The sequence below is a fragment of the Panthera uncia genome (assembly GCF_023721935.1).
Source record: "Panthera uncia isolate 11264 chromosome C1 unlocalized genomic scaffold, Puncia_PCG_1.0 HiC_scaffold_4, whole genome shotgun sequence".
In the NCBI taxonomy this organism is placed as follows: domain Eukaryota; kingdom Metazoa; phylum Chordata; class Mammalia; order Carnivora; family Felidae; genus Panthera; species Panthera uncia.
This window is the reverse complement of record NW_026057585.1, coordinates 732,238-746,593: the sequence shown is the minus strand read 5'-3', so window position 1 is coordinate 746,593 and position 14,356 is coordinate 732,238. Positions and strand designations below refer to the sequence as shown.

General features: G+C 42.4%; 1 protein-coding gene across 3 annotated transcripts in view; it reads right to left on the bottom strand.

The window, feature by feature from the left end:
- TDRKH (tudor and KH domain containing) overlaps positions 1-11,486 on the bottom strand; it is a 15,419-nt gene extending 3,933 nt beyond the window's left edge. The window contains exons 1-7 of one of the 3 annotated variants that reach the window (XM_049616248.1): positions 11,383-11,486; positions 9,233-9,579; positions 4,805-4,953; positions 3,748-3,854; positions 2,297-2,486; positions 1,442-1,545; positions 1,010-1,334 (exon numbers count right to left, since the gene is read on the bottom strand). In XM_049616248.1, the coding sequence (XP_049472205.1) occupies positions 1,010-1,334; positions 1,442-1,545; positions 2,297-2,486; positions 3,748-3,854; positions 4,805-4,928 (850 nt within the window). In that variant the 5' untranslated portion in view covers positions 4,929-4,953; positions 9,233-9,579; positions 11,383-11,486. Of the gene's footprint in view, positions 1-1,009; positions 1,335-1,441; positions 1,582-2,296; positions 2,487-3,747; positions 3,855-4,804; positions 4,954-9,232; positions 9,580-11,382 lie in introns of all 3 variants that reach the window. The other 2 variants (XM_049616246.1, XM_049616247.1) reach the window with 2 other exon arrangements.
- Positions 11,487-14,356: the final 2,870 nt, after the last annotated feature.

Sequence of the window (14,356 nt, the reverse complement as noted above, 5' to 3'; positions counted from 1 at the left end):
AAAAAAAAAAAAAAATTAAAAAAAAAAAAAAAAAAAAAAAGAAATGGGGAGACTGGAGGTGCCTGGGTGGCTCAGTGGGTTGAGTATCCTATTCTTCATTTCAGCTCAGGTCATGATCCCAGGGTTGTGGGATCGAGCCCTGCATCAGGCTCCACACACAGCACGGGGCCTACTTAGGATTCTCTCTCCCTCTCCCTCTCTCTGCCCCTCTCCCCTGCTTGTGCTCTAAAATTAAAAAAAAAAAAAAAAAAAAGGCAGACTGCATCAGAAGCGAGAGTTACAAAAATAACCAAGTGGCTATCACCATTTAAAAAATGGCTGGAGGGACAACTGAATGATTCATATAAGAACATCCTGAAGAAAGGTGCTAAGCTGAGCTGTGTACCATTCTATGTAACTGAGTAATAAGTTTACACTTCTAGTCATCTGCCATGTATTCAAATCAGACATCAATTATAACTGCAACATGGACCAAAGGAAAGATGTGGGCCTGTTCCAGATCCTACTCTATCACGGACTCATTGTGTGACCCCCAAACAAGTCTATGAACCTCTTAGGGGGCCTGGTCTTCCCCGTCCATCCCCAAACCTATGCACAGAAGAGAATGCTCACAATCTTTTCATCCTCCTTGAATGGTGATGATTTTTAAAAGCAGTAATGAGATAAGCCAAAAAAAAAAATCAGGCTGAGTATTTTACTTAATAAATCCATTTAGAAATGAATACCATGTAAATTCAATTACTTGATATATTACTCAGACTAGTTTCCTGTGAACTAGTATATTTCACTAGTATATTATCATTCTCCATCACTAGTCTGGTTTGTGTTCCGAAAATTATTCATGTTTAGTAGTAACCCAAGTAAAATATCACCACACAAAAGGACTTCTGTGAAGAGGCTCATAAGTGCAGTCAAGAAAACAAATTATTTTTACTGCTTCCTTTTTTGGGTTGTCTAAGCCAGTATTTCTACCTTCCATATGGTAAATGGGTTCCCATTTGTTACATACTTTCAAACATGGACATCTCTGGACTGGTCTGGGCTCCAGATTTCTGAAAGCTGTCCCCATTAGGTTTCTCCCAAGCACCTTCTGGCCCTTCGACAGCCATGTCACCGCCTCCTTTTCGGGGAGGAACTCTCAGTGGTGTAGCCGGCTCTGGCCCGGCACCAGTATCAGTGCTCTTCCACAAAGCTGGCTCTCCAGCTCCACCAGACTCTATCACTTCCTCTCTTCTTACACTGATTGGCTGCTTGCGTGGGACTCTGGTTTCTGCAGAATGAGCAATTCTCTTCCGAAGTTCTTCATCTTCTGAAACTTTCTCTAGTATCAAATGCTGTGGAAAATAAGAGAGGAGATCGATTTGGCCACATATTTTGACCCAGGGTGGAGTAAAGGATTCTTCTCATTCTTAGACACAATTCAAGTCTACTAACTACTTGCCTTGGCTGCTGCCACTTCCTTCTGTGTTCCTGAGATTTTTATAAGCCTTGATAGTAGTAGCGTCCCCTCTGATTCTTTGTCACAGGTAATTTTGGCTCCAGAGGCTTTACAGATAGAACGAATTGTCTCACCACCCCTCCCTGCATTGAAAAACACATAAAAACCTGTCCTTCCCTCTTGGCCAGCTTTAACCACTAGAAAAATCACTATTTTGTATATACTAGGAGAGTCTGTTCTTATTTTCAAAGTGAACAGAATGTAAGATATTGACTAGAAAGCAGGAACTATTGCAATCCTTACTATATGAAGGGGAACAGGGACAATCTTCTCTTTCTGCTTTACTTAAACTCTAAACATTTAGTGTACTTCACGTCATTCCCATTTTTTGGCCACTCAGCACACTTTATATCTGCACTTTATTAGAAGATATCCTACACAGTGTGAGAGGCACTGAGGCAAGAATGGACAATTCTCTGCCTCTAGGAGAAGCATAAGGACTGCTCTAGGGGAAGGCATAGCAGGTGCTCTCTGGAAGAGCACGGTCTTGAAAGATCTGGGATAAATATGAGCAGGCTTAGCTCTCCTTTAAAAATCTATTGTGAGGTAAATACATTTACCTGAACCCTTCCAGAGCCTATTTGTAAAGTTCAGACCATATAGCTTCTTGGGGTAATGGGGTTTGGGTTTACCACTGCTTCTGTAAAAATGTACAGCTCTGGTCTCAATGTCCCTGTCTCCCCATGCTCCCTCAGGAAGGTGATGGGGAAGAAGGCCAGGAAAAACCGTTGGGAAGGTATGAAAGGAAGGCAAAGGTGAAAGAAAAAGGAAACAGCAGAAGAAGCTGTCCAGTGGTACCTATGATCCTGCCCACGGATCTCTGTGGAACAGAAAGCTGCTCAGACACAGGGGTATTCTCTGTCAGGATCTGATGGATGGCTGCTTTGGCCTTGCACACCTGCACAGGAAACCCACTGATAAGCAGCACCCGTTCATCGCCTACATCCTCTGTGTCCACATCAATCCGAGCACCTGTCTGTTTCCGCAGCTGCAGAGAAAAGGATACGTGGCAGTCCGCTCTGGAATAGCTCCCATTTGGGTCAGCTAGGTACACTTTCAACTTAACCCTGGAAGTAGATGGAACTGGACAGTTATCAGTTAAATCAAGATGCTATAAGCTGTCCTCAACTATCTGTACTGATGAAAGGCGATTAGTGACAAAGGTAACCCCAAATAATAGTTCATTCAAAACAGTTTCTCTTTATATTTTTTAAAAAATTTTTAAATGCTTATTTATTTTTGAGAGAGTGTGCACGAGTGCAAATGGGAGAGGAGCAGAGAGAGAGGGAGACACAGAATCTGAAGCAGGCTCCAGGCTCTAAGGTGTCAAGCACAGAGTCCGATGCAGGGCTTGAACTAACCAAACTGCAAGATCATGACCTGAGCCGAAGTCAGAAGCTTAACCAATTAAGCTTCTAACTAACTAACCAGGCGCCACTCTCTTTGTATTTAGAACCCTCTTTCCCTCTCATTTTATTTGGATCAGAGAGTCAAATATTTTGTTTTCTTAACAAACTGACTAGATAATAAGAACAATTAGGCCAATTCAATATTTACTATCAATTAATGAGAGCTAATTAATTCCACAGTAGAAAAGAATGGTTCAGACTGCACCAAGTTTAGAATCACACAATCAAAAATTCCCATTTCAGGGCATCTGGGTTGCTCAGTTGAGTGTCCGATTTTAGCTTAGGTCATGATCTCATGGTCAGTCTCTGTGCTGACAGCTCGGAACCTGGAGCCTGCTTCAGATTCTGTGTCTCTCTCTCTCTGCCCCCTCCTGCTCACACTCTGTCTCTCAAAAATAAATAAACATTAAAAAAAAAAATTCAAGAGCACCTGGGTAGCTCAGCCAGTTAAGTGTCTTGACTTCGGCTCAGATCATGCTCTCCCATTTTGTGAGTTCGAGCCCCACAGCAGGCTCTCTGCTGTCAGCGCAGAGCCCACTTAGGATCTGCTGTTCCCCTCTCTGCTGCTCCCCTGCTCACGCGTGCATGCTCACTCTCTCTGCCTCTCTAAAATAAACATTAAAAAAATACCCATTTCAAGCTAAGTCATGCATGCTCTGGGGAGAAGTACTCTTCTTTAGAAGGAAAAGAGCACGGTTAGCTAAATGTTCCTTTATTTATTTCTTTTAAAGACCTACATAGTGCAGGTGGCTTTTGTGGGATGGGGGCAGAGGAGGGAAGCAAGAAGTTATTAAGCAGAATCAATCCCTGGGAAAGCCAATTGCTTGCTTACACACTTACCTGTTTAATATTGGCTCCTTGCCGGCCAATGATGAGCTTTACGGCCTCCTGGGGAACTCGCATCTCTATTTCGATGTCGTCCTCCCCAACAAATGTCAACCGTTCTTCTGCATAGATCATGGCTCATCAGATCAGACTCAGATAGCATCCAAGTACCCCAGCCCTCCCCTGAAACTAGGTGTCAAAGAGACTGATCCACAAGACAGACTAAGGATCTCAACCATAATGACAAAGAAAAGTAGCACCTGAGTAGGAATTAGAGGGCCCCAGAAGATAGGCATTGTCTCTGGGATACTGTTTCAGATGCTAAAATGGGAAAAGCATTTGGCTCTGCAAGAAAGGGGTGCTGGATTTTGGGTAAGCTGTGTCTCCCAAGATAGGACTCCTGGAGAAGAACAAAGGCTAAATTGCCCAATGAATACACTGGGCTCAGAACTTCTGCTTGTACCTAAATCCTTTCTCTAGGTTCAGCCTGTGTGGAAGCTGGACCCCATGGTTAGCTTTCTAACAACTAAATGCAAAAAGCATATAAAAAAGATAAGAGTATATGCGCCTGGGAGGCTCAGTTGGTTAAATGTCTGACTTCGGCTCAGGTCATGATCTTATGGTTCGTGGGTTCGAGCCCCATGTTGGGCTCTGAGCTGACAGCTCAGAGCCTGGAGCCTGCTGCAGATTCTGTCTCTCTCGCTCTCTGCTCCTCCCCCGCTTGTGTGCACATGCTCTCTCTCTCAAAAATAAACATTAAAAAAAAAAACTATTGTAAAAAAAGAGATTATACTCTTTACTATCTATAGATAAAAAAGAAAAAGAACCCATTGCAGTGCTGCTGTTGCTGAAGGGAAAAGAGAATAGAATTAGGAGTTCTTCATTCCACAGACTAGCTTCACATTAAGAACATAGAAAAGAAGAAACCAAACAGTTTCAAAGACCCCCTCAAAGAAAGCCAATTACATCCCAATAGACATACCCAGTCCAACAAGGAAAATTTTCATTTCAATTTAACAAGGCCAGAGCACAGCCTGAACATTTCCATATTTACAGCCGGGGGTCCACATACCTCTGCTCTCCCTGTACCTGCGGTATAGGATATAGGCAACTGTTGCACTGGCTGGGATCCCGAGGCCCAGCGCTATTTTCTGAATAGTGGACAAACTTGTCCAAGAAGTTCGTTCAGTGGACATTTTCTGCTGTATTCTGACTTACATCCTGAAATAAGCAAATGAGGGAAAAGAAGCAATTTCATCCCAACCTTTACGACTGGCAGAGAAGCATGGGAACATATGACAATATTATTGAAAAGAATACTACTTCAATATTATTGAAAGAATACTGCCTACCTTCCCATATCAAGAGCTTGAGCAGTATCAAAATCTTTTTTTCCCAAAATCTATTTCATGTAAAAAGGTCTCGGTATTTTTTAAAAGTTGCTAAGGGACATACACAACAGAGGCATACTTCATTCCTTCCCCCCTCCTAGGGAGAACTATACGTTGATCACGACTTTATAGGACAAAGGAATAAAAAAAATATTATATGAATCAAACATTACAAAAATACGCCTTTAAATTTCACATCAGACTGCTTCAAATTCCTTATCTGTGCTCTTCCATGTCTCTAGGCCTTTCCAGAAGCTGTTGTCTCTGCAAGGAATAGCTTTCTAGGCCTTTCAGGCTCTCCTCCCTTCGACTTCTAGACTCCGCTGCTTCCACTTCATTTTCTTCTTTTATCTATACTCCTGATTTCTAGTCATTCCTCAGCTAACACTGGAAGGAGGTCTGCCCTACTCCTTTACCGAAACGACAACCTCCCAGGTAGCCAACAGAGATGGCACATATAAGCCCTACCTAATCTCCCCTATGTGCCCTTCTTCTCTTGGCTTCTCCTTCTCTTGCCCTGGAGGTGCCTTTGTGGTTTTGGTCTTGTTTTCCTGTGGCCTCTATCCACTGCTACTGTCACTCTGCTGTCTTCGGGCAATTTCATCCACACCTGCAGCCTCAACTACTACCTATATGCTAGTAACTCCAACAACACGGCACCTGATTCAGAAGCTCATTGAATCTCATTCAGACCACTGCAACAGCCTTCTTGCTTAGTCTGACTCTGTACCTTCATTTTGCTGCCTAGCTAATCTTAACATCTTCACTATATTTCCTTATTCTCTAGTCTTTCTCACCCTCCCAGGCAATTCATACGGTCTCTTCTCAAGCCTCTAGTGCCTCCTTCTCCATCCTCACTCTCAAATCATGTTCTCTTCACTTCCTACGCCACTGAGAAAGTAGAGCATTCAGAGAAAACATTAGCCAAGTTCCACCACATTTACCCACCTACTTCTATCTATGCCCAAATCCCTACCTTCTCTCCTGTGACCATGGATGAACCATTTCTGTTCTGGGCACTGAAGTCTCTCATAAAAGTGTCGCTCTCCTTCCTTCTCATACATTAAGGTTTTCCTCTCTACTGGATCTTTCCATCAGCAAACATACCACTGTTTCTAGTTTCTTTAAAACTCTTGATTCTACTTATTCCTCCAAATACTTCTCATTTCTTCCCTTCCTTTTACAGGAAAACTCACAAGTGCCAATACTTCTGTGCTCAATTTCTCTTCTTGAACCCACTCCTGCTGCTCTTGCCAAGGTCACCAGTGACATCACATTGCTAAGGTCTTCACTCTACCTGCCCTTGCCCCCACATCTGGCACAGCTGGGGATTCCCACTGCTCGGAGACCCTTTCTTCACTTGGCTTCCATGACAGCACTCTCCTGGTTTTTCTTTCTCCTTTCTGGCTGTTCTATTAGTCAGTTTCCTTCTCCTTCTTGTAACCTCTAAATATTGCAGTGCCCCAGGGCTCTGTCCTTTGCCCTCTCCTCTCCTCACTTCCTTGGTGATCTTGCCAAATTTCATTCACAGCTTGGCTTTAAATCCCATCTACGCTGAGAACTCCCAAATTCATAGATCCAATTAGGACCATTCTCCTGAACTCCAGGTTTGTATACGTAAATGTCTGGGAGACAACATCTCCACTGGATGTCTAATAGGCATCTCAAACTCAAACTCAACAGGTGCAACACTTGTCGGTAGTATTGGCTGACTCAGTAAATGGCAACTCCATTCTTTTGCTCGGGTTACCCTCAAATAGCACCTCCAGGCTATCAGCAAATCCTATTCATTCTACCTTCAAATTATCCAGAATCTGACATTTTACCACTCCACTGCTATGACCATCATTTGCTTTAAACATCACTATCTCTTGCCCAAATTATCGCAATGAATTATATCCCAGCATTTGCCATTGTCCAGTTTATTCTCAACAGCTGGAATAAGTCAGATAATGTTGCTCTTCCACTGAAAACCTTCCAGTGGTTTTCAATCTCACTATGATTCTAAGCCAAAGTTATTATAATGACTTGCGAGGTCTTCGTTTTGATTGTATATCCACTGGAATGTAAATTCTATAGGGCAGGAATGTTTTCATTCTTCAGTGCTTAGCACACAGTAGCCAGTCAATAATCATTTGTTGAATGAATAAACTTCAACGACTGTTGCTTTCATGAAAAGTCATTAATGGCATGAAAGTTCTTTATCATCTGATCTCTGCCTACTACCTTCGCAGCCTTCTTTTCTAACCCCACTGCTACTAGGGGAAAAGGACATGCTCTCCTGTATATCCTTACTTTGACCCATGTGTCACTTCACTTGTCTTCCTTATACTCCCTAGCCCATCTGATCTCCCTGGCAAAACCCTACTCCTTCCTCAAGTCTCAGCTCGACTGGTACACTCCTTCTAAGGCCTGTAGGATTTCCCCTGGCTGGCTTAGGGTTTCTTCTTAGTTCATGCTGCCCCGTAAATGGTACTTCCCTGATGGCACTTGTTCACACTGTATGCAACTGTGTATCTGTTATGCCTGTGTCTTCTAGACTAATGGATTCAGCAGTGCCATTCAACCACATTTATTAAGCACTTCTATGTGCTAAATGCTATTGTGGCACTAAGGATGACAAAGATGAAGAGATAAATGTACTGAGTAGCTACTATGCCACTAGGCCCTTTCCATACATTATTTTAATTGATCTTCATGCAATCCTATAAGGTAGGAAGGAGTATATATGCTTAGAGAGGTCACCTAATCTCTTACCCAGAGTCTGGGGTATTATTTGGATATTAAGAACCTTACAAAGTAACTTTAGGAGCTCCTCCCCCTTTTCTTTCACATAAACTTTCAGCAGAACAGTACTTGGGTGTCTTTGGCAATTCAAAATTAACAAATACTTGTTTAACACTGAAAACACTGTAGCTGGTAAAAAACTAAAGACAGTGTCTATTTCCAGGTAGTACAATCTAGTATAACACAGCATGGCTTTTAATGAAACTTGCCTTAAAATGAGTGAGGAAATATAATTTATGCTATGATTTGCCTCCAGGTAAAAAATTCAACCCAAATGATTATAATATCCAAGAAAATAATGTGTTTTTTTTTTTACCTTAAAAAAACTAGTTGTATCGTAGGAAGGCTAAACACTCGTTAATAAAAGACCTACTTAGGAATAAAACTTTGGTTTTAAATGTGCTTTTCCTGAAAGCCTTTCAGAAAGAGTGAAGGAAAAGAGAAGTCTTCGCACAGAAATCTCCTTCCAAGGAGCAGAGAAAAGTCATGTCAAGACCGCGGGTGGATTTCCTACTATTAAACAGAGGACCGAATTTTTGCATGTGGCCTCATAGAGCTTTACTGACCAGTAGAAATAAAGTTCTTTAAACAACCACCAGAAGTTTGCCAGATCTATGTTTTCAACCAACAGTTTTAAACAAATTTAATTCACTCTCTTGCCTACTCATGCCCTGAAGAGAAAAAACCTTGTATGACCTGGGTGAGTGACCCTTTTCGAGTGTCTTGTTATTCCAGGCAATTATTTAGTAAGTAGGTCCAATATATATATATAGTATATCACTTGGAGATTCAGTACAGACATGAGGGAATTTTTTTTCTTTAGTGGGTAGGAAGAATGGAGTTTACTATGGGTTTGAGTTAGGAGATCCCTTTCCTAACTGAATTAAAAAAAAATTTTTTTTTTCCCTAGGCTGTAAATAGACCCTTTCACTGCTCTCTATAAAAGTTTGGGTGGGATCATATTTGCATATACTAAAAGAAAGGAAACAAACTGTTTCACAAGAATTTTTGCTTACATTCTTGAGTTTTTGAACCTCAAACTATTTTCTTATATTACGAGATGGTTTATTCTGGGTAATTGGAAAAGATTCACCTTCTTTTATCTAGTGGTTACTGCATGTATTTTCTCATACAGTCTCTAAAGTGCAAAGCTTGTCTTCACTATTAATGTGCCTCACTGAAAGAGTGCTGGCTCCTTGTTATGGGCTGAACATGCTGGGGACACAAGCAGGAATAAGAATTCTTGCCCTGAAATAAAGTCTAGGAGGAAAGATAAACACCAAAACAACTAATTACAGGCAATGCAAAGACAATATAAATACTTGGTTAATGGAGCAGCCTGGAGGAGCGAGAACTTAAATTGTTTTTTAGATGGCACAGAGTTGAAAACCACTTCATTAAAATACGAATTTATCTTCTGCATTCAAACCAATAAACATTGAGTATCCAACGTGTACTTGGCCCTGGGGATACAACAGTCCAGACAGACTTGGTAGCTCCTTCACAGGACTTCCTATTAGGCAGGGAAGGTTTTATCTTGACAAGCAGGAGTCTGTAGGTGTTGAAGGTTTTGGGAAACAAATCTAGGCCTGTGAACCAGAGCAGTAACTTAATCTCCACTGGAGTGCTGTCTGCCTTTTAACACCACTTTTCTGGCTATAATTCATGCCTAAAAAAAAAAAAAAATCACAGAATTTTGGAATTGGAAGGACCAAAGAGATGATCTGATTCTACTAATAATGTTCCCACTGGGGAAACCAAGGCCCAGGGAAATAAAGAGATTTCCCTAAGGTTACACAGTTAGTCATTTCCATACAATGCGGTATGCAAAGTGGTTGGAAGACCAGTCACAATGGCACCTCTTTAAGGAGACTCAAACAAAACAAAATAAAACAAAACAAAACCCCAACAGCATTTCCCCTCCAATTCAGAAACTATCAAGATCAAGGCAAAAATATATGATATTCCTCTGGCTCTGCAGCCAAACCCCCCTTAATCCCGAACTTCTGTGCTTGGGGTTTTATCACTATGGGCTTCCATAGTTCTCCAAACATCCCTTCATAACACATGCATTGCTTGCAATTCTTGACTAATGACAGTCTACAGAATGAATTGAAGGCAGCAACTGTGGGGGTAGGGAGACCAATTCACAGGCTAGTCCAGGTGTTAATGATGGAGACGGAGAGTAGTTTTGACAGGTAGAATACACAAGACCTAGCAACTGATTCAGGGAAAGGTTAGAGGGTGAGCCAGGGAGCTATCAGGTTTTTCATTTGAGCACCTGGTAGATGTAGTGTTTGAGAGAGAATGTTAATGATCTGGTGGTGGAAGGAATGTGCGTGATGGGAAGATGAATGTCTGCGACCAGGATAAATTTATTGCACGGCTTTTCTTTGAATCCAAAGCTAATTTCCACTTAACTCCTTTTCACATATTACAAATGAAGTTTGCGCTAATTGAGTTAGCGGTCTCAAAGAAGGAGTATCTACTTGATTAATCAAGTATGATTTTATTTATAATATACATATTTCATACGGTGTCTCTTTAAGTGGTAAATAACACGACACCAACGGAGATGTAACTGTATGTACTGAATGCCAGCTTGTGTTTGATTTTAGGACTTCAAAAATGAATGTGAAAAGGAGGTTTGGAACTGAGAACCATAGTTCCCAGGGGAAGCAGAGTGAAGAGGAGGAGACATGTGGCTCATTTCAAGGGAAGAAATTCAACTAAATAATGGTTTTCAGTAAATACTGATTTTGAAATTTGACATTTACATGAAACAGTTGCTAACTACCTGATATGCATAACTATGGCTTACTTTTACATTATCATTTCAAAAACATCGTTAGCAAATCACTGCAAGCTCCACGGGAGGGGGGGGGGTAGATTTCTCATCCCCAGTATCTCCTGATAACCAGAACCTACAGTGGCTAAAACACGGGGATAGGCTTGTGGAACTGAAACAGCTCAGTTTTCCCATCCTTGCCATATTTATCTTTAACTAGTGAGTGGGGAGGAAAAAAAAAAAAAAAAAAGCATCAACCCACTTCAAGCTGTGAAAAGAGTAAAAATTTAACTTTGACACGGGAGTCTTCAGCATTAGTAAGGAGGGAAACTGGAAAAACAAACAAAAACCCCAATTTATTATTTTCTGACAACTGGAAACAGTCATCCTATTAGAGATAAAGAAAACACTGGAGAAAAATCAAAGGCAAACCGATAAACTGATGGCGGTTCTCAGTGTCAAAAAAGACCAAAAACACCAGTCTTAGAGTCCAAACTGGCCTGGGGGTTCGTGGTGGGGCCAGAGCACTTCTTTGGATTCTGTTAGTAGCCCCGGGGTTCCGCTGACCACGCCCTCGGACGCCTCCCTTCGCTCGGCCCCACTTTCCCGCCTGCTTGTGGCCCGGGCACCCCAGGCTCAGCCTCTCGCCCTCCCCAAGCCTCCGCGCCGCGTCCCCGCCTTTACCGCTCCTCGACTCAGCCGTCGCGCGCTTCGCCTCGCACCTCACCCCAGCGGCCGTCACCTCCTCCCTCTCGCACCGCGACTCCAAGCCCCGCCTGCCCCGCTTCAGCCGCCTCTTCCCCACCCCCTCAGCCCGCCTGCACCAATCAACGCCCGGCTCACAGTCCGACCAATCGCCTGCCGAGCCGCAACCAATCCTTCAGCGGGCTGCCCCTGAGCGACGGGGCTGCTGCCTGCTCAGACCCAATTACCCGGATGGAATTCAAAGCCGGCCACCGCGTCAGCCAATTGGAGCCCGGGAAACCAGACGTTGTTAATTGAGATTGCACCTGCTGAGAATTAAACAGCCAATTAGAGGCTTCAAGGAATCCTTCCAGGCTCCCTCTAGGCCAATTACCGAAGAAGCTTCCACCTCCCCTAACCTCGGAGAAAATCAGCGCTCCCGAAGCTGGGACCGAAGTGCGAGAGCGTGGAATCACTCATGTGTGTCATCGTTCGCAAAAAATTAGTGCCTTTGTGCAGAGCCAGTGTCACTCCACAGCCCAGTGACCATGGAGAAAGCAGCCTTATGATGGGTGATGCTCTGCCACTTGTTTCCTCTGCGATCTTTTGCCTTGATTGGTCCTATATCTACTGTGGCAGTGACTCAGGTGGTATGGGAAACATTTTTGGGGGAAAACCTAAAACAGGCGGCGTAGAGTTGGAGAGGTTGAGGGGAAGGAGCTACGCGGAGGAGTGAAGAGACGATGTGGACGGACAAGGCAGCAGGAGAGATGGAGAGGAACCCGAGTTCGAGCGCCCCGTGGTAAGGGAGCTGCGGGTGGTGCCGGCGTCAGGGGTTCCCCTTTCCCTAGGGATGGAGGGGAACGGGTCGGGGGATCAGCGCAAACGCACAAGCCGGGGGTCATTTCTCGGGGGGGAGGGGCGTAGTTTTCTTTGGAAGCGGGCATTCCAGCCGCGGTCCAGGGCCCTCAACCGTTAAGGACGGTTGGGCCCTACTACCGCCTCTGCGCAAGCCTCGCAAGCCGGACCCTGCACCCCACCCCTCCCCGCTCCGCACCCGGGCTCACCCTGGGACGCTGGGTTGGGCGCTCCTGGTAACGCGCGGAGGGCTTTTGCTTTAGCTTCTGTTGCTGTGCCGGGCACACGATAAGCACTCTGAATGTTTAATGAACGCGAGATTGTCTCTTTGGTGAACTAAAGCGATCTATGCCTTGGGGCCTCAGGTTTTCGTTTTGTATTAATTTTTTAAATGTGTATTTTGAATAAGTAATACACATTCTACAAAATTCGTAAGCATAACGGGTGATTACAGTGAATACCGTCTCCTTTCCCTCAAGAGGCAACCAGTTTTACCAGATTCTTGTAAAATTTTCACGAGATATTCTATAGTAAATATATACATATTTTATGTATTTATATATATTTATTACTCAGTCGATAACTTACTGTCCATACTGTTTTTGCAATTTCCTTTTATGTAGCCTAGATAGCTTACCATAGTAGCACATGTATTTGCTTCATAGTATGTTTCACGGTAAGCCTAAGGGATGTATTAACATATGTTTAGTCAATCCTTTCACGTGTTGATGCCAAATATATGTCATTTGGCTCTTGTATATCTGTATAATAAATGCTTAGGACTGCAAATACTAGGTCAAAGAAATGTGTGCATTGTTTTTTAATTGGATAGATACAATTTTGCAAAATCCCTCCCTTGCAAAGACTCTTCTCATTTTCGTTCCATCAGCAATGTTTGAAAAAAAAAAATTGGTAAGTATAGTATGTATTGCCAAACTGCCTTCCACAGAAGCTTTAAATTCTCTCTCCCATCAGCAGTGTATGCAAGGGACCTGTTTGATAACGTATACTTTCTGATTTTTGACAGTCTCGTAGTGTAAATGTTATTTCATTGTAATTTTAATTTCCATTTCTTTTAAGTCAGGTTGAACATCTTTTAATGTTTTAAGTGGCTGTTGTATTTTGTTGGTAAATTGTTCATATACTTTGTTCATATTTGTATTGGTTATTTTGTCTTAATATTTGCTCCTTGTTGGTATATAAGTTAAAAATGGTTTTCCCTTTTCTCAGTTTGTCCTATGTCTTTTTACTTTTGCTTATGGTGGTAGTTTTGTTGTGCAAATCTTTTTTATTTTTTATGTATTTGAATTTGTCACCATTTTATTTTTTATATAATTTTTTAAATGTTTATTTTTGAGAGAGAGAGAAAGGAAGGGAGGGGCAGAGAGAGAGGGAAACACAGAATCTGAAACAGAGCCTGATTCGGGGCTCGAACATCAGGAACCACGAGATCATGACCTGAGCCAAAGTGGGGGGCTTAACCCACTGAGCCACCCAGGCACCCCAAATTTGTCACCATTTAAAAAATAACTTCTGGGTTTCCTATGATATTTAGAAAAATCTCCCACTAAGATTATTAAGAAATTCTATGTTTTTTATTTTTTCAGTTTTTATTTCACTTTTTTTTTTTTTTTTTTTTTGAGAGCACATGTGTACATTTGCGGGGCGGGGTTGGAGGAGGCAGAGGGAGAGGGAGAATCTTAAAACAGGCTCCCAATATGGGGCTTAATCTGGCAACCATGAGATCATGACCTGAGCCAAAACCAAGAATCCTAGGCTTAACTGACTGAACCACCCAGGTGCCCCAGAAATTCTCCTATGTGTGTGTGTTTTTAAAAATACTTTAATAGTGTCTTTTTGTATATGTAAATATTCTCCTGGAATTTATTTTGGTGTAAAAGTGTGAGATAGAGATCCAACAACTTTGTTTTATCCATTCCTACTTATTGAATAAACCCATATTTCCTCCATTATTTTTGAATGCTACCTTTATTTTTTTTTTTTTAATTTTTTTTAACGTTTATTTATTTTTGAGACAGAGAGAGACAGAGCATGAACGGGGGAGGGGCAGAGAGAGAGGGAGACACAGAATCGGAAGCAGGCTCCAGGCTCTGAG